Source organism: Rhinoderma darwinii, chromosome 2, assembly GCF_050947455.1.
Source record: "Rhinoderma darwinii isolate aRhiDar2 chromosome 2, aRhiDar2.hap1, whole genome shotgun sequence".
Taxonomy (NCBI): domain Eukaryota; kingdom Metazoa; phylum Chordata; class Amphibia; order Anura; family Rhinodermatidae; genus Rhinoderma; species Rhinoderma darwinii.
This window is the reverse complement of record NC_134688.1, coordinates 417,994,140-418,015,427: the sequence shown is the minus strand read 5'-3', so window position 1 is coordinate 418,015,427 and position 21,288 is coordinate 417,994,140. Positions and strand designations below refer to the sequence as shown.

The 21,288-nt window shown below is 40.9% G+C and overlaps 1 protein-coding gene across 2 annotated transcripts in view; it reads left to right on the top strand.

Annotated features, from left to right (window-relative positions):
• Positions 1–5,743: 5,743 nt before the first annotated feature.
• AIPL1 (AIP like 1 HSP90 co-chaperone) overlaps positions 5,744–21,288 on the top strand; it is a 65,060-nt gene continuing 49,515 nt past the window's right edge. The window contains exon 1 of one of the 2 annotated variants that reach the window (XM_075854244.1): positions 5,744–5,904. In XM_075854244.1, the coding sequence (XP_075710359.1) occupies positions 5,803–5,904 (102 nt within the window). In that variant the 5' untranslated portion in view covers positions 5,744–5,802. Of the gene's footprint in view, positions 5,905–16,683; positions 16,767–21,288 lie in introns of those variants that run through there. The other variant, XM_075854243.1, reaches the window with a different exon arrangement.

The following is a 21,288-nucleotide window of genomic DNA, read 5'->3' as shown; positions in this document are numbered from 1 at the left end:
GCTGCGACACAGTATAATGCTCCCATAGCTGTGACACAGTATAATGCCTCCATAGCTGTGACACAGTATAATGCCTCCATAGCTGTGACACAGTATAATGCCTCCATAGCTGCGACACAGTATAATGCCTACATAGCCGCAACACAGTATAATGCCCCCATAGCTGCAACACAGTATAATGCCTCCATAGCTGTGACACAGTATAATGTCTCCATAGCTGTGACACAGTATAATGCCCCATAGCTGCAACACAGTATAATGCCCCCATAGCTGCAACACAGTATAATGCCCCCATAGCTGCAACACAGTATAATGCTCCATAGATGTGACACAGTATAATGCCCCATAGCTGCTACACAGTATAATACCCCCATAGATGTGACACAGTATAATGCCCCATAGCTGCTACACAGTATAATGCCTCCATAGCTGCTACACAGTATAATACCCCCATAGATGTGACACAGTATAATGCCCCATAGATGTGACACAGTATAATGCCCCATAGATGTGACACAGTATAATGCCCCATAGATGTGAGTGACACAGTATAATGCCCCATAGATGTGAGTGACACAGTATAATGCCCCATAGATGTGAGTGACACAGTATAATGCCCCTGTAACGACGGGGGTAGGGAAACGAACAAGTGAGTCCTAATATACCCACCACTCTGTCCCTGCCTACTTGCAACGACCCGCCCTAGGCGACGGGGTACAACTGGGCAGCGGTCCCTACGCTCAGTAAGTGCACGAGACAAACATACAAGGGAATACACAGCAAAGGGAAAGGGACAGTTGCCCACGGCAACACCGTGAGCAACCAGAGTGGTGAACGAGCCAAGTCAAACCAGGAGAGCACGAGGTACCAAACGCAGAGAAGAAGAGTAGTCAGTAAGCTAGGGTCAGTATGGAGCAGGATCAAATGGTAGGAGCTGTAGCTGGGCCAGGAAACCACACGGAAAGAATCACAAGCAAGGAGGAACAGGAAAGGCAGGTATAAATAGACAGAGGGCGGGAGCTAGCTGAGTCTGGCCAGGCTGCGATAGGCTCTCCCACTCCTAAGCCTGCCAACCTGAGTGGTGGAAGCTGGAGTCAGTCTCAGAGACATAGACTCAGTTGAAGACTGATTATCTATGGGCGTTAACCCCGAAGTTGTGCCTGGCCGATCCTTTACAGCCCCAAAGATGTGAGTGACACAGTATAATGCCCCATAGATGTGAGTGACACAGTATAATGCCCCATAGATGTGAGTGACACAGTATAATGCCCCATAGATGTGAGTGACACAGTATAATGCCCCATAGATGAGAGTGACACAGTATAATGCCCTATCGATGTGAGTGACACAGTATAATGCCCCATAGATGTGAGTGACACAGTATAATGCCCCATAGATGTGAGTGACACAGTATAATGCCCCATAGATGTGAGTGACACAGTATAATGCCCCATAGATGTGAGTGACACAGTATAATGCCCCATATGTACGTACCTAATAAATAAAAAAAAACATAATTACTTACCTATCCCAGTTCCCACGACGGTGGGGGATGCTTCTCCTCCTCTGCACTGTCCCGTGAGTGACTCCGTGCAGACAGGTGCGATGACGTCACTACATCGCGCCTGCCTGCACCGAGCCGCTCACGGCAGAGTGAATGCTGGAGCGAGGCTCCAGCATTCAACCCAACTGAATCTGCGTCCTGCGGACACAGATTCAGTTGGAAGCGGGCAGCGCTGCATAGTTTTTTAAGATAGTGTGCGGTTCGGACTGCGATGGGCCCCCTGGCAGCCTCGGGCCCCGGTCGGCCGCCCGAAACGCTCATATTATAATCCGCCATTGGTGGCTGGCCGTTTTTTGAGAGCACTGTTTCTATGTCTTTTTGGGGAGTTGTGGGTCTTGTTGACCCCTGTGTCATCCTTCGGCAAAAAGAACATCATATTATATAAAACAGCATGCTGCAGAACCTCATTTTAAAAAGTCCTGTTAAACTACTTTCTCTTCAAATCAAGGTTCTCACCACAGCAGCTGTGGTAAGTATTGTAAGAAATAATGTGCCTCCTGTTATATTAACAAGAATAATAGAAATCACCTCAGAGTTTTGTTATGTGTATAAAGGATATTTGATCACATAACTCATTGGTAACTACTAATATTCTTAGAATTTTTTAATAGGAGGGTCCATTATCTCATATATATTTTATTTATTCTATTTATGGCTTACAGGCCATCATGGTATTTTACGTGTCATAACTGCCAAAAATGGACAGATGGAGAATTGTACCCTACTAGCTTTTAGTAAGGATTTTGGACAAATCATAATACTAAGTTGTTGACTACTGATAGATGAATGCACAATACTATATTTATATTCTTGTTTTTTCACATCTCATTTTTATTAAAATTTTCACGTTTTATAACACAAATAATGAGATGCCAAGTATAGCAACAGGCCATCCATAGCATAATTTATGATAAAGTCTATACAAATAAAATAGGTAGGGGAAAAGGTACTAGGAGTTGTCAAGAGAGTCCCAATCATAGTTGATTGACTCCAATAGGCAAGACTTAGTCCCGTGGCTGCTAGGGAACAGAAATTGGTATACAATATAGTATTGTCATAAAGTTATTAAGACGTTGTCATAGTATATTACTGAAAACCTATGGAATATAATAGATCAAAGAGACATAATCGTGGTAATAGCAATAATATATCAACTATATGTCATAGCATATGAGGACTGGGCTTGGACGGGGAAGAGGTGTTTCTTGACATATAAACTGTCCAGCTGGTCCATTGAGTTATAAACTTGGAGCCTTGAGTGCCTCTTGAGGCCAGCATTCATTTGATATAGTAGTCTAATTGGACTTGGTTACTGTATTTACATTCTGTGTAACTCCAGTTCTCTTGTACAGCTGTGCCCTGGTTCACTATTAAACTGCTATTTCTTTATTTTTATCTTTTTTAAACTGAATGTCTTACCATGTTAATATTGTTGTTTTTTTGTCAGGCTGTGCACTCTATTAAATAATTTAAATTAATGGAAAGCAAAAAATATATAAAATCGGCATTCATATCTCAGTATAAGAGTGTGTTCTACTTGTGTACTAGTCTAAAGAGGCACAAAAGTAGGTATATGAGTGAGACTATGAAAGTGACAAACACAGCATGGAGAGAAGAGAGGAGAGCAGGTAGGTGATTGTGTAAACAGACTGTGACTGCGTGACCAGAATACTAAGCTCCAATACCTCCAAAATGTCTGCCAATAACTGCAACTTCTTCACTTACTGTAGGAAGAGTGGTTCTGGAGCTCAAGTAGTCAATGACAAGTGAAATTCTGTGCGGTAAGGCCTTATTCACACGACAGGGTCCCGATAGGGTCCGAGTGTCGGCCGATAAAATCTGCAGTTTTTCCCCGGCCGGTTTGCATCCATTTTGCATCCGTTCCGATTCCGCTCCAGCCTGGGCATATCTGGACAGTGACATCAGGGGCAACTCCTGAAGTGGAATCCCCATGTGGCCGGTGATTCCACTTCAGGAAAAGCCCCTGTCGTCTGTGTCCATTTATGGACACTGAACGTTTTACTGGCTTCTCCTGGTGTGGAATCCCTAGTCACAAAGTGGTTGAGGATTCCGCTTCAGGAGTTGCCCCTGATGTCAATGGCCATATATAGACAGAGACATCAAGCACTCTGTCCAGGAGCGGAATGCCCGAACACACGGGGATTCTGCTCCTTCATGGAGCTAAAGTGGCGCTAGCACATAGCAGAGCAGGGAGATACCTCCCTGCTCTGCTATAGTGGCATCGCTACAACAGTAGCAGCCGCAGCAGCTGCTAGCGGCGAAATCGGCCATGGGAGGTGTCGCCGCTAGCAGCCACTATGGCTTCTATAGCAGTAGCGATGCCTGAAGAAGCGCCCGGACGGAAAAATGGCTGCTGATTCACCGGACCAGGGCGATTTAAAACAAGCAGGGCAAGGCAGCCAGCGCAGCGCCCCCTTCCACCTGCTGTACACCCCGGCCCTGCCACAAGAAACTTACCTGAAGCATTCAGCGCTTCGTCCGAATGAATGGCATAAAATCCTCCTCCTCACATGCACTCTGCGCTGTGAGGAGGAGAGAGCGAGTGACGGTAGACACGGCCGTCACTCGGGACATATTCCAGTGATGGTCGTGTATTACCCGGCCCCATAGACTTCTATGGGAGCCGGGCGGCCGGGTGAAAGGCCGAAAATAGGGCATGTCCCACTTTTTGACGGCCAGGTTTATCGGCCCGTCAAAAAATCGGTCATGTGAATAGCCCCATTAGGGGTCTCTTGTTCTTACTGTTTCCATGTGACGGCCGTTTTATGAACGGCTTTCCCCCGGCTGGGAAAACCTGTCGTGTGAATAAGGGCTAAGAGAACAGGAACATTCATGACCATATGGAGTACATGTAAATATTATTATTTGGCGGAGGGCAATAAGGGCTTGTTTCTTGCGGGATGAGTTGTATTTTTCAATTGCACCATTTTTGGATGCATATAATAGATCGATTAACTTTAATTAACTTTATTTTAAGAGATAATTGAAAATAAACAGCTATCGCAGCATTGATTTTCACGTTATAAGTTTACGCCGTTTAATATGCAGTGTAAATAACATGTTACCTTTATTCTATGGGTCGGCACGATTACGGGGATACCAATAATATAAAAGTTTTATATGTTTTCCTACGTTTGCACAATAAAAACCCTTTTAGAAAAAATTTACTTATTTTTGCATCGCCGCAGTCCAAGAGCCGTAACTTTTTTTTATTTTTCCGTCAATGTAGCTGTATGTGTTAGTTTTAGTTAGTACTATTTTTGGGTACATGGGACTTATTGATTAACTTTTATTTTATTTTTTATGGGAGGAATGTGAGGAAAAAAAAGAAGTTTGCCATTGTGTTTTAGCGTTTTTTTTGGATGCCGTTCATCCGGCAGTTTAATTAATTTGTTAATTTTATTGTTCGAGTTGTTATGATCGCGGCGATACCTTGTACCTTATATGGGTATGTGTTATTTGTTTTGACACTTTTACTAAATGAAACACTTTTTGGGGGAAAAAAAGTGGTTTGGATCGCAGATATAATGCTTTGGTATACTTAGTATACCAAAGTATACCAAAGCAACAATTGCCTGTCAGTGTAAATCTAACAGGCAATATATTAGGCCATACCTCTGGCATGGCCTAATAGGCAATTGCTAAAGGCAGACCTAGGGGCGTTTGTTAGGCCCCCGACTGCCATGGAAAGCTCCCTCCCTCTGTCAAGCACATTAGATGCCGCTGTCGCTTTTGACAGTGGAATGTAATGGGTTAAACTGCCGGAATCGGAGAGCACATCGATTCCGGCAGTTGGGACAGGGGCCAGGCTGTGTATAACAGCTGGGCTCCTGCTGCTGATTGCGTGGATACACTGGCAGTACCCACGCGATCAGAGGACGGATATATCCGTCGCTGTGCAGGAACTAGAACCTGCATAGGAAGGATATACACGTCCTTCATCGTAAAGGGGTTAAATGACTATTAATCCACTTATTCAACCCATATTACAAATTACTTATTTGTCAAGAGGCTGACAATACTGCTTTACACTAAACAGATGCAGAATGGAGTAGACATGTAAGGCTTTGTCTTTTACTACTACTCTACTGTGTATAGAATCAGTCTATATTAACAAAGTTGTCCTCTTGTTTTATTAGGTGACTTTTCATTTTCGGACATTAAAATGTGATAGTGATAGAACGGTTATTGATGACAGCAAGAAAGTTGGAGTTCCAATGGAAATCATTATTGGTAACATGTTCAAGCTGGAGGTTTGGGAGATGCTGCTCACTTCAATGAGGATTGGAGAGGTGGCTGAATTCTGGTGTGACGTCACAGTGAGTATATTAAATCCCTGTTCCTTCACCTTTGTTACTTACAAAATAAGAAATAGTTGAATTCTGATTTTATTAATGCTCTGTTTACATCGACATCCTGTTTCCTTTTATAACGGATACCACTGCCACCGGACCAGCCTATTGACTTACAGTGAAGGAAATAAGTATTTGATCCCTAGCTGATTTTGTAAGTTTTCCCACTGTCAAAGTCATGAACAAACTAGAATTTTTAGGCTAGGTTAATTTTACCAGTGAGAGATAGATTATATTTAAAAAAAAGCAGAAAATCACATAGTCAAAATTATATATATTTATTTGCATTGTGCACAGAGAAATAAGTATTTGATCCCTTTGGCAAACAAGACTTAATACTTGGTGGCAAAACCCTTGTTGGCAAGCACAGCAGTCAGACGTCTTTTGTAGTTGATGATGAGGTTTGCACGCATGTTAGATGGAATTTTGGCCCACTCCTCTTTGCAGATCATCTGTAAAATCATTAAGATTTTGAGGCTGTCGCTTGGCAGCTCGGATCTTCAGCTCCCTCCATAAGTTTTCAATGGGATTAAGGTCTGGAGATTGGCTAGGGTCTGTCGTGTTGTCCGTCGTTTTTATAATAAAAATAGTACAGCTCTAAGTTCTCTATTTCTTGTCACGTTTGAAAGAATCTGTGATTTTTTTTAAAATGTATTTATTGTTAATACAGACTAGCATAAGCTATGTAATGTACATGTCTGAAACCAACATAACAGAAAGTTTGGCCTCACAGAAACACTGTAGATTCCAATTTAATGTTACATTTTTGAATGCTGCCTAAGGACATAGCTGGAAGATCTAGTTTATTGAGACTCTCCAGACCTTTTTACTCCACCTCATTTACCCATTTACCTGAAAACTGTATTTTATTTATGATGATGATGATTGATTATTATTTTCTTATAAAAATATACACTTACAATAGCTGTAGCCTGTAGCCCATGTGAGCAAGCAAGGTGACATCTAGTTCTGTGCTTAAGTTTTAATAGTGGTCACCTTGCTAAAGGAAGCAGTATATCCTTTTGCCTATTAAATGATTAGCCCCTTGGCTACATGTGACACAACTGTACGTCCCTGCCGCCAAGGGGAGTATGAAGCAGGCTCAGGGGCTGTTACAGTCAACATATCACTGCAACGGCCTTGATCTAATATAACTCTGATCCTGGGCCATTTAAGCACTTAGCTGCCATCGTCAATAGCGACTAAGGCATCTAAGCCATTAGAAAGAGGGGGGTCCCCATATGTCAGCCCATCGGTTCCCGTGTGAAGACCCCCACTTCTGCCGTTTTTCTGCTCCAATTAAAGCCTGGAGGAGGCAGGGCTTAATAGGGACCGGTAAGTAGCACAATATAATTCTAAACGTAGGTATTACAGTGTATTGTACCAGCGATCAAATGACTAAAGAAAACTGTAAAAAACAGTTAAATAAAGGATTTTTTTTAATACACAAAAAATATATTAAAGTAAAAAATACTCATCCTATTTTTTCCCCAAAGTAATGTAAAAAAATAAAAATAACAACATAATAATTGATATCACCCTGTTCATAAATGTCCAAACTATTCTAATATAATGTTATTTAACCTTCATGGTGAACGGCGTAAAAGAAAAAAAAAGACAAAATTGTTTTTTGGTAAATTTAGCTTAAAAAAAATGTAATAAAAAATTATCAAATTGTCGCATGTATGTATAATAGTACCTATAAAAACTATAGCTTGCTTTGCAAAAAACAATCCCTCACATTGCTCAATTGATGGAAAAATAAAGTTATGGCTCTTAGAATATGGCAACTCAAAACTATTTTTTTTTTACTAATAGTTTTTTCTTTGTAAAAGTGGCAAAACATAAAAAGAACTGTGTAAATGTGTTATCACCATAATCGTATCGACCGACAGAATAAGTTAACATGTTGTTTTTACCGCACGGTGAACAACGTTAAAAATAAAACCCTAAAAACAATGTAGGAATCTAAGGTTTTTTCCCATTCTACCCCACAAAGATTTTTTTTCATTTTGCCAGTACATTATATGGTACATTAAATAGTGGCATCAAAAACTACAACTCATCCTGAAAAAACAAGCTCTCACACGGCTATGTCGACAGAAAAATAAAAAAGATAATAAAGACAATTTGAAAAATGTAAAATGCCTGCGGCGCCAAGAGGTTAAAGGCTCATTGACTTTTCGGTATACATAGAATGCATATTAATTCCATTTTTTTATGTCATTGAAAAAAACAGTGCCAATAAATTGCCATGGTTTTCTCACATTTCCATTTTTTTTTATAAGCGTGTTTTTTTATGCGCATGCCATTTCTTTCAATTGGCAACATGTTCCAATGGATTCGTATTGATACAGTTTTTAGCGCCTAGAATTCAATAGGTTGAATTTAAAACTGCACGTTCTGTTTTTGCATAATTCACATGTGCATATTTTTTACATCCGTATTTTTAGCAACATTACAAAATAATTTAATAAAATACAGAACAAATACGGATGTAAAATAGACAACTCATAGCAAGATTCCAAAGAAAAGCTAAAACATTTATGGGCGAGCAGTATTTTTTTTAAATTCAGCATGCTCTAGGTATGGCATGTTTTTAATGCACTATTCCAATATGCTTCTCTATAGTAACATGTAACATAGTAACAAAGTTTGTAAGGCCGAAAAAATACATTAGTCCGTCTAGTTCAGCCTAATATTCTGCAATGTTAATCCAGTGGAAGGCAACACTCCCATAAGGAAAAAGAAGATTTTCCTCATTTTAGGTAATAATCCTTCCCGACTCAATACGGCAATCAGAATAAATCCCTGGATCAATGACCCATCTCCAGTAATTTAGTAACCATAACATTGTTACACTCAAGAAATGCATCCAGGCATCTTTTGAACTTTTTTAGTTAATTGACAATGACAACTTCCTTTAGCAGAGAGTTCCATAGTCTCACTACTCTTACAGTAAAGAATCCCCTCTATGTTTTTATAGCCGTAGAGGATGCCCCCTTTGTAATAGTCATTTTCCCTATATGATTCTGAAATATTAGAAATAATTGTATGTCTATTGCTGGACTTATTTCCTTTGGAACACGGGGGGTTTAAGTCATCAGGATCCGGTGATTTGTCTATTTTAATCTTCTTACGGATGCTATGCACTTCTTTTTGGCTTAGACAGGTGACATTTAATGGAGAATTTTCCTTATTCCTTTGCATTTCCCCTGACATTTTATTTTCCTCTGTGAACACAGTAGAGACATTTTTTTTTTACAAGCAAATAAGAAACTCTGAGAAAAGTTGTGTTGTCTGTTTTCAGACAAACCCTTTAAGTAATCATAGCGAAGAATAGGCAGAGTTAGGACTTCAATCAGTGCACAGTAAACTTATACGAAAACATAAAAAACATCAGAAGCAATTATCTATTTACACGGTGCCACCAAATCGCCCTAATCCCCAATATGACTACTCTGTGTGAATATACTCTGAGAGAACAAAACTTGATGATCAGGCTCCATCTTATTAGCAGAATAGACATCACATGGTGTGCCTTATTAAGGACAGGTAACAGCAAGTGCCTGTTTTCGGTGATCTTGACTAAACTTCGTTGCATAACAGAAACAGAGCACCTTAAAGGTGTTGTCCACTACTGGACAACTGATAACCTATCCACCGGATAGGTCATCAGTACATGACCTGTGGGGGTCTGACACCCGGACCCCACACCGTTAAGCCGCTCCGGCTGCCTCCAGGCACCGGACGTACATGCCAGAAGCAGTAGGCTCCGGCCACTGAATAGCGTCCCAGCTGCCTTACTGCAGCTTTGCTCCTATTCAAGTGAAGAGGAGCAGAGCTGCAGTTCGGCAGCACGGCTGTTAGGGTATGTTCACACGGCAGCGTCCGTAACGGCTGAAATTGCGGGGCTGTTTTCAGGAGGAAACAGCTCCGTAATTTCAGCCGTAATGGCATGTTGAGGCGCTATTTCGCTGCGTCCATTACGGACGTAATTGGAGCTGCTTTTCCATCGAGTCAATGGAAAACGGCTCCAATTACGTCTGAAGAAGTGACAGGCACTTCTTTGACGCGGGCATCTTTTTTACGCGCTGCCTTTTGACAGAGGCGCGTTAAAAAAATGACCGTGTGCACAGAACATCGTAAGACCCATTCTAATGAATGGGCAGATGTTTGCCAACGCTATCGAGCCGTATTTTCGGACGTAAATCGAGGTGTAAAATGCCCGAATTACGTCCGTAAATAAGCCGTGTGAACATACCCTCATACTATGTACGGAGTCAACTTCTTCCTGCTCCATACATAACATTATGTGCCGTAACATCTGGTGCCCGGAGATAGCTGGAGCGGCGTAGCGGTGCGGGGTCCGGGTGTCGGATCCGCACCAATGATATACAGTAGTGGACAACACCTTTAAGGCCAGGATCACACACTTTTGGTGTCGTTTTTGTGCCAGTATTTGCCTCTGTTTTTTGAGCCAAATACAGAAGTGGATCCCAAAAGGAAGGAAAGTTATAAAGTAAAGACTGATGAATCTCCTTTCTTTTGTGTTCACTTCTGTGTTTGACTCAAAAAAAACAGCCAAAAACTGCATAAAAACTGTGTGTGTGACTCTGGCTTAAGTGGGATCTTTTTTTTCAACACTATCTACAAAAAATATCTGTATGCTCAAGATTATGAGACTTGATTTAGAATGATTTGAATGTGGAATATGTGCCATTAATATTAGACTTTGATGTGGTTAGAATATTTGTCCAAAACTAGTGGTCTCCCACCTGTGACTCTCTAGCTGAGAGTCGTAGGTGGCATATCTCTGTTCTAAACAAGTGTAAAATCAAGGTGGTTATATCTTAAACCTGTTTCTTGGTGCACTTGGTAAAGGGAAATAATTATTGGTTAGCTAACTTACATTATCTGATAAACCATCTGAATTCAGATGTGACACGTTTGCTGCCGTTTTTCCAAGCTGTTCCAAAGTAATTTTTGAAGTGTTTCCTTTTTTATGATCTTTTAAAAAAATAATATAAAATGAATTCTAAAAAAAAATGTCAAACTAACATATGTTTTAAAAAATAAAATTTGATTATTCTCAGTAAGTGTTGTGGATACATTCTATGGGGGACTTCTGGAATACCTCCTAATAGCCATCATTATATTAATTATGTCACCTCTATGAGTAGTGTGTGAAGTATTTCTGAGCTTAGTTGTTAATTTCCTGTCGTTTGAATTGCTACAAATACATCTAAATAGTTATTTTTAACATTGCTTTACCCCTATTGTTATTTCTACTCTATTGTTATTTCTAAGTGCATGAAAGTTCAGCACCAGCCAGCAATACATATAAGTGCAAATCCTATTATGTGAAATGGACAGTTTTTAAAGGTCGCCAATCAAAAAATGTTTCTAGCCATTTTTTGTCTGTCATACTGTACGTAAATATAAAGAAGATTACTTTCTTTTAGACAAAATGCCAGAAGTGCACAGTAAGTGGTATCATAAAGAGTTGGAAAGCTTTTTACTGGAGCTGTTTCCCCCTTTAAGTAAAATACAAACATAATATAAAAATACAGGATAAATGTACACAAAAAGCTTCTTCAAACAAGACATAATAAAATGCTGATATCACTGAAGATGAAAAATGCTTTGAAATAAGATACGTCTCTTTGAAAGGATGTACTTCCAGAAAAAGTTTTTCGCTATTTATATGAGCAATTGTATTTTTGTAGGCAGCATTATAACTTAGAGGTAAGCTTGTCGAAGTCACTTTTGGGTAAAACAAAAGTCAGCAAAATTATTTTAAAAGTATAATACGATGAAGATCACATTTATCCTCTATGTATACTGTCATTTTGTAAAAATAACATAATTAGGATCAATATTTGTTACATTATGAAGCTTTTATCTTTTGGGTCAAGCTTAAGATTAGTAATAAAGTGGCAATAACAATCTATACCGACTGTACCTACATCAAGGCAGGCCATTTAGAGCATTCCTTCAGCCTAATATAAAAACGACTGTGTTCCTGAAGCATTCAGTGCAGGGCCTATGTGCAGGGACTCTGTGCAGGCTTTCTTTTGTAAGCTCAGCTGTTTCTGCTCTGGACTTTACCTACCTCACTTTCTGCCACATAAAGATATTTCCTGTCAGCCATATTAGCTCTCCCTGGATTAATGTATTGGCCTCCAAGTCACAGAAAGCCTGCAAGTCTGTTTCTGTATGTAAGGTTTCTTCTCCTCCCTTCCTTTGTCAGCTCCCTGGCAACCAATGACAAGCCTTCCCCTTCCATTCCTCTCACTCTACAGAGACGTTACTGACTGTCAGATTGTCTCCTGACTGCATGAACGTAATTTCAGAACTCAGAGCTGTTTGATGAATGCCAGGAGCTCCTCTAGGACAGGGGTCAGCAACCCGTGGTAATGATGCCACAGCCGGCACATGGGGCATGGTTTGCTGGCACATTTCCTTCTCCAGGTGTCTAGTGCCGTTGTATGCTTGGCGGTGGTGAAAACAGAGAGAGAGAGTGAGCGGAACTTTATTATGCACTTGGCGGCGCTGGTCACCAGAGAGAGAGAGAAGTGCCTCATTGTGTTTGTCGCTGGTGAACACATAAGCACACAATGCAGCACCGCTCTCTCTTTCCTGGTGTTCAGTAGCCGCGGTCTCTCCTATGTGCACACCCCATGCTGGTCTTCAGTAGTTGCTCTGTGTGCAGCGCCCCCAAGCTAGCCACAGTGTCACCTATGTGCACCCCCCAGCTGGTGTTCAGTAGCCATGGTCACTAATATGTGCACCCCCCAAAGCTGGTATTCAGTAGCCGAGGTCCTTTTTTTTTTTTAATGTAAATTTTATTGAGAACGTGAGAATAATGACCGAGGTACTACAAAAAAGAAAAGTATAGTGGATGCATAAATATATATTTTCGGTGTACAACATAAAACAAACATAAACATGTAACAAACAGCTTTCCATTGGTTTACAGAAGAAAAATAATATTGCTTAGCGAAATGCAATGTACAAAAGGTGGCTAGTGGAGGAGAAGGCAAATCACAGGAGACTTCTCATAAATGCTAATACAATTAGCAAGTATGAAGATTAGCTATCCAGGGCTGCCAGATTTTCATACATTTATCCGGGCATCCACGGGCTTCAGAAGAAGGAGATTAGATTTAATTAGTGCAATCCACGCTTGCAATGTAGGGACTTTAGGGTGCTTCCAGTTCAGAATGATAACTTTTTTTTGCATAGAACAATTAGAGCATCATAAGGGATCTGGTAGCTACAAGCTACATTATTAATAAGATTAACAACAAAAATGTCTCTCAGGTATAGTAGTTGGTTAGGTGTCGCCAAAACAGTTGTATTACAACACCTCCAGAATGATTTTACAAAACAGCAAACTCCATTTAATCATGAAAAAACACTTGAGAACAGGGAGTCTTTACGCCATAGTCATAGAAAAATATCTTTATTCTTTATTACATACAATAATATACAATATATAAAAAAACTCAACAAGATTCTAAAAAATTAAGGTCTATTTGTGGATCAGTCACAAACAACCATAACAAAAAATGGGTAAGGTAACACTCTTTATCAGTACAATTTTCACTGTTATTCAACCCAGGATAGTTTTGACAACCACAGTATATGTAAGATAGTAATGAGTAACAAACCATCATATACTGAAACCATCAAACCTTATGATGTTAAGTACATATTCAATCTTTTTTAGTCCTCTGCATAATCACGGACATAGATCAAGAGAAAAGGCAGTAACCTGAGGTAATAAAAAATTATGTCCACCTGGTAACACCAAGGTAACCAGTAAAGTCAGTCTTACCCATGAAGTTTGGGAATGAGAGTGGTCCACACGGTAGTATAGGCACCTAAACTACCGTGTGGACCACTCTCATTCCCAAACTTCATGGGTAAGACTGACTTTACTGGTTACCTTGGTGTTACCAGGTGGACATAATTTTTTATTACCTCAGGTTACTGCCTTTTCTCTTGATCTATGTCCGTGATTATGCAGAGGACTAAAAAAGATTGAATATGTACTTAACATCATGAGGCTTGATGGTTTCAGTATATGATGGTTTGTTACTCATTACTATCTTACATATACTGTGGTTGTCAAAACTATCCTGGGTTGAATAACAGTGAAAATTGTACTGATAAAGAGTGTTACCTTACACATTTTTTGTTATGGTTGTTTGTGACTGATCCACAAATAGACCTTAATTTTTTAGAATCTTGTTGAGTTTTTTTATATATTGTATATTATTGTATGTAATAAAGAATAAAGATGGATATTTTTCTATGACTATGGCGTAAAGACTCCCTGTTCTCAAGTGTTTTTTCATTATTAATAAGATCTTCAGTAAGCCGTCCTTGGGATCCAATATACGGGGAAGTCAGATTTGAGACTCAATAAATTCCAACACTTATGACCAAAAATCAAAGATAATTGGGCACTCCCAAAACAAGTAGTCGAGTTCTATACTTTGTGCAGTGTCCCCTAGCTGGTATTCGGTAGCTACTGTCTCTCCTATGTGCACCACCCGGCTGGTGTTCAATAACCTCGCGTGCACCACAGATGGATCATCTTTGCAAAGAAAGTCAGGGACAAGGCTCACACTGAAATGTAAATTTAATTACCTGGTATACGTGGTAACAGTTTGTCTTCTATGACTTTCATTTTTGCATGTCACACTGAGCACTTAATCGTTGATTTTTTTTTTTATTGGCACAACATACAGAAAACGTTGCCTATCCCTGATTTAGGATCTCATGTCCATCCCCCTCATTCAATGTTGAAATAAAGGATTTTCACTTTGCCTCCTCTATCAGATTTGTGGTAGCAGTATTAGATTTTAAAAAATGGATATAGAGGACAATATAAGACCCCTAGCTCCTTGGGATTACCTATCTTGTGGGGTGCATTATTCTATATGAATGGAGTGACTTAGTGCTTATTCACATATAAGGTGAATACGTCCATGTAACGACCGTTAAAACAACGGCCGTTACATGGTTGCATGTATTTAAGTGCGGTCGTTCACATAGCCGTTTAAACGGACCGTGTGAAGGGTCCGTTGAAAAATAGAACATGTCCTATTTTCTTACGTTTTCACGGATCCCTCGATAGACTGAAGTCTAGGGGATCCGTGAAAACGGGACCCGCACGGGTGTAACTCCGATGTCAAATACGTCTGTTTATCATTTCCAAGTTTCTCCACATTTGTGTGAATAAGCCCTTAATGTTTAATTCCCCAATCTATTAGCGTTTTTACTTTAATATTTTCATAAAGGTTATTATATATATCATATTTAGTCATTTGCTTCCCTATTTCCCAGAGTCTAAACTACTGCCGGCCCACAAATTGTTTCCTAACTCTTTTAGAGTTCGAGAGCATGTTGTTTATTAGAAGATTTTGACAAAGGTTTATTTTGGGGCCATTTTCAAAATCCTTTTAACTGCAAGCTCATCTTTTCTTAAGAAGATTACAGCAGTCCTTGAGTGATTGTGGAGATCAGATGCATAACATATGGCGATGATTCCTCTCCCCTCTGATGGCAAGCTGCAGGCGGCACTGTGTACGGGTGCAGTAAGCTCAGTGGAGCCTTCGAGCATACAGAGCTACCAAGAGCTGCAATACCTACAGCCTTACAAGCTGCCATGAATAATGTATTGGTATTCACATATAATGAGTTTATGTTTCCCCTGAGCTTTTCAAATAGTCATGCCTTTGATGGTATTTTATCCCTGACATGTTCATATCACGCATTACAACCTTATTTTACCTCTTCTAATGTATCAGCTACAACATGATTACAAATGAGACTGGCCCTCATAGACATGATGCATGGTAAGAAACAAAGCCATGCCCAGAATTGTACAGCACAGTCTATTTAAAACTACAAATAGGTTATTTGTATCTAGTTTGTTGAAAAGCTATGACTATTTCACTCATCTCTTTCTTATTCAACAATACAATACTGAACTGTGATAGAGATGACAAAATGTAACGGTGCACAAAAGATGTGAATAGATCCATTTTACTAGATTATCATGATCTTATTTCATATCAAATCCAACATTTTTCTTCACACACATTTTACCATGTCTTCACTATACTTAGGCCTTATTGACATATTTCTCGTTAAGAGTCCTGTCCGTTATAATGGATAGCACTCTAACTCATTCAGTTCAATAGGGGCTATTTACACATCCATTTCTTTTCACGGAGCGTGTGTCCATTGCAAGAAACTCATAGCATGCCCTATTCTGGTTCGTTTTTGCAGACCAGATTGGCCCATTAAAGTCTATGGTTTTGTAAAAAAAAAAATGGACAGCGCACGGACAATATCCGGGTGTTGATAATTTTTCACGGATCAGTTGCTAAAGAGATGCAAAACCAGGAAGTTATTGAAGAGGAGAAAAGCGGACCACACACGGAAATCACACAGACGCATAAAAGACATTTATATGAATGAAAAACATTCCTTTTTTTGCTGACCCAAATCGGGCTCGTGTAAATAATTCTTTAAAAGGACACTAACTTTTCAAACAACTTATGCTAATCTAATTAATTTACTTACTGTTAAAATTTGTAGTTGTATCCATGCAAATTATGTGTGAAGTTACTGCCACTAGGTGTCTCCCTTCCTGTAATCTGCTGTTCACCCCCTGTTGTCAAGCAATGTTCGACCCTGGTTACCGAGCAGAATTGATGGGCTGCAGAATGTGGGGGGGGGGTGTCACTTCACTGCCACTCCATACAAGTCTTTGGCGAGGAGGGGCGAGGAGGGAGCAGAAAGAGAGAGTGAGTCAGCAACATACACTGCATGCACGTCTATGGGAGGGGGAGCAGGAGGAGGGAGCATAGAGAGAGTGAGTCAGACACAGACAAAGGACAGTTTTCTTTTTTTCTAAATGCCTTTTAGGGCCTACCATTAGTATGCCGTGACAATCCCCATTGCAAATTTCTGTGCACCAGTAAAAATTTTGGAGTGTAAAAGCGCATGGAAAATTTTAATATCTTATTGACAGGAAGGGATATGATCCGGGGGAGAGAACCTGGGTTCCTAAAGAGGATGTTCATGCTCCATAGCTAGTCTAAGGGTATGTTCACACGGCCTATTTACGGACGTAATTCGGGCGTTTTAACCCCCGAATTACGTCCGAAATTACGGCTTGAAAGCGTTGATAAACATCTGCCCATTGAAAGCAATGGGCTGACGTTTGTCTGTTCACACGATGCGTATATTTACACGTCGCTGTCAAAAGACGGCGCGTAAATAGACGGCCGCGCCAAAGAAGTGTCATGTCACTTCTTCAGACGTAAATGGAGCCGTTTTCCATGGACTCCATGGAAAACCAGCTCCAGTTACGTCCGTAATGGACGCGGCGTTCAAGTGCCTGCACATGCCGTTACAGCTGAAATGACGGGGCTGTTTTCTCCTGGAAAGCTTCAATGGTGTCGTATAGCTCATATTTTACATATAGAAGACTCTGTTGCTGTACATCTCTGCTGAGAGTTCTAGCCCTGTTGATAAACACTATAAAGAGAACATGGTAATATAGCTTCCTAGGTGCAAACAAACCTTACTAAAATGTACACATAAGAAGCCATTACAGGAGATCTCTATAAGGCCTGATTCACACAAGCGTATTTTACATCTGTGTTACGGACGTTAAAACAACGGCTGTCACACGGACCAATGTAATTCAATGGGGCTATTCAGACATGCGTTCTTTTTCACGCAACGTGTGTCCGCTGCGTGAAACTTACCGCAGGTCCTATTTTTGTGCGTTTTTGTACGCCACGCTTTAAGTCAATGGGTGCATGAAAACAACGGACAGCACACGGGCATAATCCGTATGTTGTCCGTGATTCACGCGCCAGTTGCTAAAGAAATTATGAAAAAAACAATCTCCTCCAGTTTTTTTTCAGACATAAAAAGCGCATACGGATGACATACACGCGTAAAAAGCGCAGACGCGCACAATACACGGATGCCACACGGAACTGCGACACAAAAAAAACGCTGTCTTTTTTTACACATGCAAAATGGACACTTTCATGTGAATTTAGCCTTAGACTGCAACAAAATTGCTTTAATTTACATCACTGTATTAAAATATTGCTTTAAATACGGGCAAAAATACAGATTCGTTCAGTCAATTTATACTGAGTTGAAGAAATCATGTAGTGTCATTATTTGGTTGGTACAGACAAGTCAACTCTCCCAGTTTTACCGGGAGTCACCTATTTTTAGCCTCCCTCACCTGGTCACCTGGTGATATATAGTTTTCACTCGCTTGCCACGGAGGGGGCACAGCATCTCCCAAAAATGTTTATTGAATTAATTTAATAGATAGTGGCACCGCAAAAGTCGCAACACATGGCTTTCTGTTGTGGGTTTTGTATCCCCATTGCATTCAATGGGGAAACCCTGAAACAGAAAAGCAACGAAAACGCAGCATAAATTTACAAGTAGCGTATTTAAATTCCGCACCGCAGGTCAATTTATGTACATTTTTTTCTGCATTTATTTCCACAGCGTGGGCATGACATTTTCTAAATGTCATCCATTTTGCTGCTACTGTAAATGCTGTGGAATTTCCACACCGAATTCCGTTGCAGAAATTCCGCAGCATTTACACTACGTGGGAACTCGGCCTAAGGCCACACATAAACACTGCCGAATTTAAGACCAGATTATCTGTGTGGAAATTCCACAGCATTTTTGCAACATGAATTGACATGCTGCGAATTAAAAATCCATACAGCAAGTCAATTCTTCACACGTCTCTTGTGAGACGTTTTTTTTCTTCCTGCTGCATGTGGATGAGATTTGTTGATGTCTCAACCACTTTACTGCTACTGTAATAGCTGCGGAATTTCCGCACAAATAATCCAGACGGAAATTCTGCTGTGTTTACGCTAAGGGCCTGTTCACATCAGCGTCGGCTTTCCGTTCCAGGGTTCCGTCGGAGGTTTCCATGGGTAAACCCCGCAACGGAAAGTCAAACTGAAACCACAGCTTCCGTTACAGTCACCATCCGACGGAATCAATAGCGGAGTCGACTGCGCTATTGATTCCATCACAAAAACGGAAACCTGCCGGAATGGTGATGAACGGAAACCATTAGCAATGTTTCCGTCACCATTGATATCAATGGTGACTGAAACGGAAGCTGTAGTTTCAGTTTGACTTTCCGTTGCGGAAACCTCCGACGGAACCCCGGAACGGAAAGCCAACGCTGATGTGAACAGGCCCTAAGTGTGCCTCACCCTAAAAAATTTTACCAGAAGCTCTAAACCTCAGATCTCTAAAGCTCCTTGTTTCTCAAAGAGCAACAACACTTTGATCCTCATCTATCAAAAGTGATTTGATAAATAAGTAATTTTAGCGAATGTCTAAGTTAAAGCCAGACTACTTTACAGACATATGTTGAGACTATTTTATGACTGCATGTACCCTCTTTAAAAAACATATATCACTGTCAGGGTGACAGATTAAGGGTGACAGACTAAGATTACTCCACTTTTCTTACGCCAGGGTGTGTGGAGTAGAGATGCAACTGTTTTAAAAAGTCACATTCCATAAATGTGTCTTAGGCTGGGTTCACACGACCTATTTTCAGACGTGAACGGGGCGTATTATGCCTCGTTTTACGTCTCAAAATAGGGCTACAATACGTCGGCAAACATCTGTCCATTCATTTGAATGGGTTTGACGACGTACTGTGCAGACAACCTGTCATTTACGCGTCGTCGTTTGACAGCTGTCAAACGACGACGCGTAAAATGACTGCCTCGGCAAAGAAGTGCATGACACTTCTTTGCAACGTAATTTGAGCCGTTCTTCATTGAAGTCAATGAAGAGCAGCTCAAGATTTACCAGCGTCAGAGACGCCTCGCATAATGCGAGGAGGAGCTTTTACGTCTCAAACGAGGCAGCTGTTTTATCTGAAAACAGTCTGTCTTTTCAGACGTAAAAGGCACTTCTCGTGTGCACATACCCTAAATCTTGACCATGCAGTAAACAGTGCCCACTATCCACTCTACTTTTAGAAATGGACATGCATGGTGCTAATTGCTCTGAATTCTGGTGCAAATGGTTAATAAACATGTCACACAGTAGATAAGACACTTTTTTGGCGTCTTTACTTTCAGAATTTATTAACTATTTCTTTAGAATATGGAATAGAATACTGGAAAAAAGTGACACAAAAAGGAAAACCTAGTTTTGGTTTTGCACAGGAAAAACTACTTTGAAAAACATCTGCTTCAAGCTTCAAGGCACTATTTAGAGGAAAATAAATATTATTAACAAGCATTTTAAGCAGCAAGTGAAAAGAACTAATAAAATTGTAACAAACTGATACATTTATTTACAACGGAGTATAAAATGTATATAGCAAAAATAAAACAACTTGCCTTTAATTTACCAGAATGTAAAGGATCTGCCAGGCACAGCTTCGGCGTTAACTCCCATAGGTAATCAGTCTACACCTGAATCTATGTCTCTGAGATTGACTCCATCTTCCACCACTCAGGATGGCAGGCTTAGGAGTGGGAGAGCCTATCACAGCCTGGCCAGACGGAGCTAGCCCCCTCCCTCTGTCTATTTATACCTGCCTTTCCTGTTCCTCCTTGCTTGTGATTCTTTCCGTGTGGTTTCCTGGCCCAGCTACAGCTCCTATCTATTTGATCCTGCTCCATACTGACCCTGGCTTACTGACTACTCTCCTGCTCTGCGTTTTGTACCTCGTGCTCTCCTGGTTTGACTTGGCTCGTTCACCACTCTAGTTGCTCACGGTGTTGCCGTGGGCAACTGCCCCTTTCCCTTTGCTTTGTATTCCCTTGTATGTTTGTCTCGTGCACTTACTGAGCGTAGGGACTGCCGCCCAGTTGTACCCCGTCGCCTAGGGCGGGTCGTTGCAAGTAGGCAGGGACAGAGTGGCGGGTAGATTAGGGCTCACTTGTTCGTTTCCCTACCCCCGTCGTTACATAATCACAAGCCCATACCTAGTCTACCCTGGTCCCTGACACCACTATGGACCCCCTTGAGACCCTGGCTCAGCAAATGCAGGGTCTCTCCCTACAGGTCCAGGACTTGGCTCAGAGGGTCAACCAGCCTGATGCTACCTTGGTAGTTTCCCTCACCTCACCTCTTGAACCCCACCTCAAGTTGCCCGACCGGTTCTCAGGGGACTGGAGGGCTTTTCTCTCCTTTCGGGAGAGTTGTAGGCTTTAATTTTGCTTAAAGCCTCATTCCTCAGGTTCTGAGAACCAGCGGGTGGGTATAATTATGTCCCGGCTCCAGGAAGGGCCC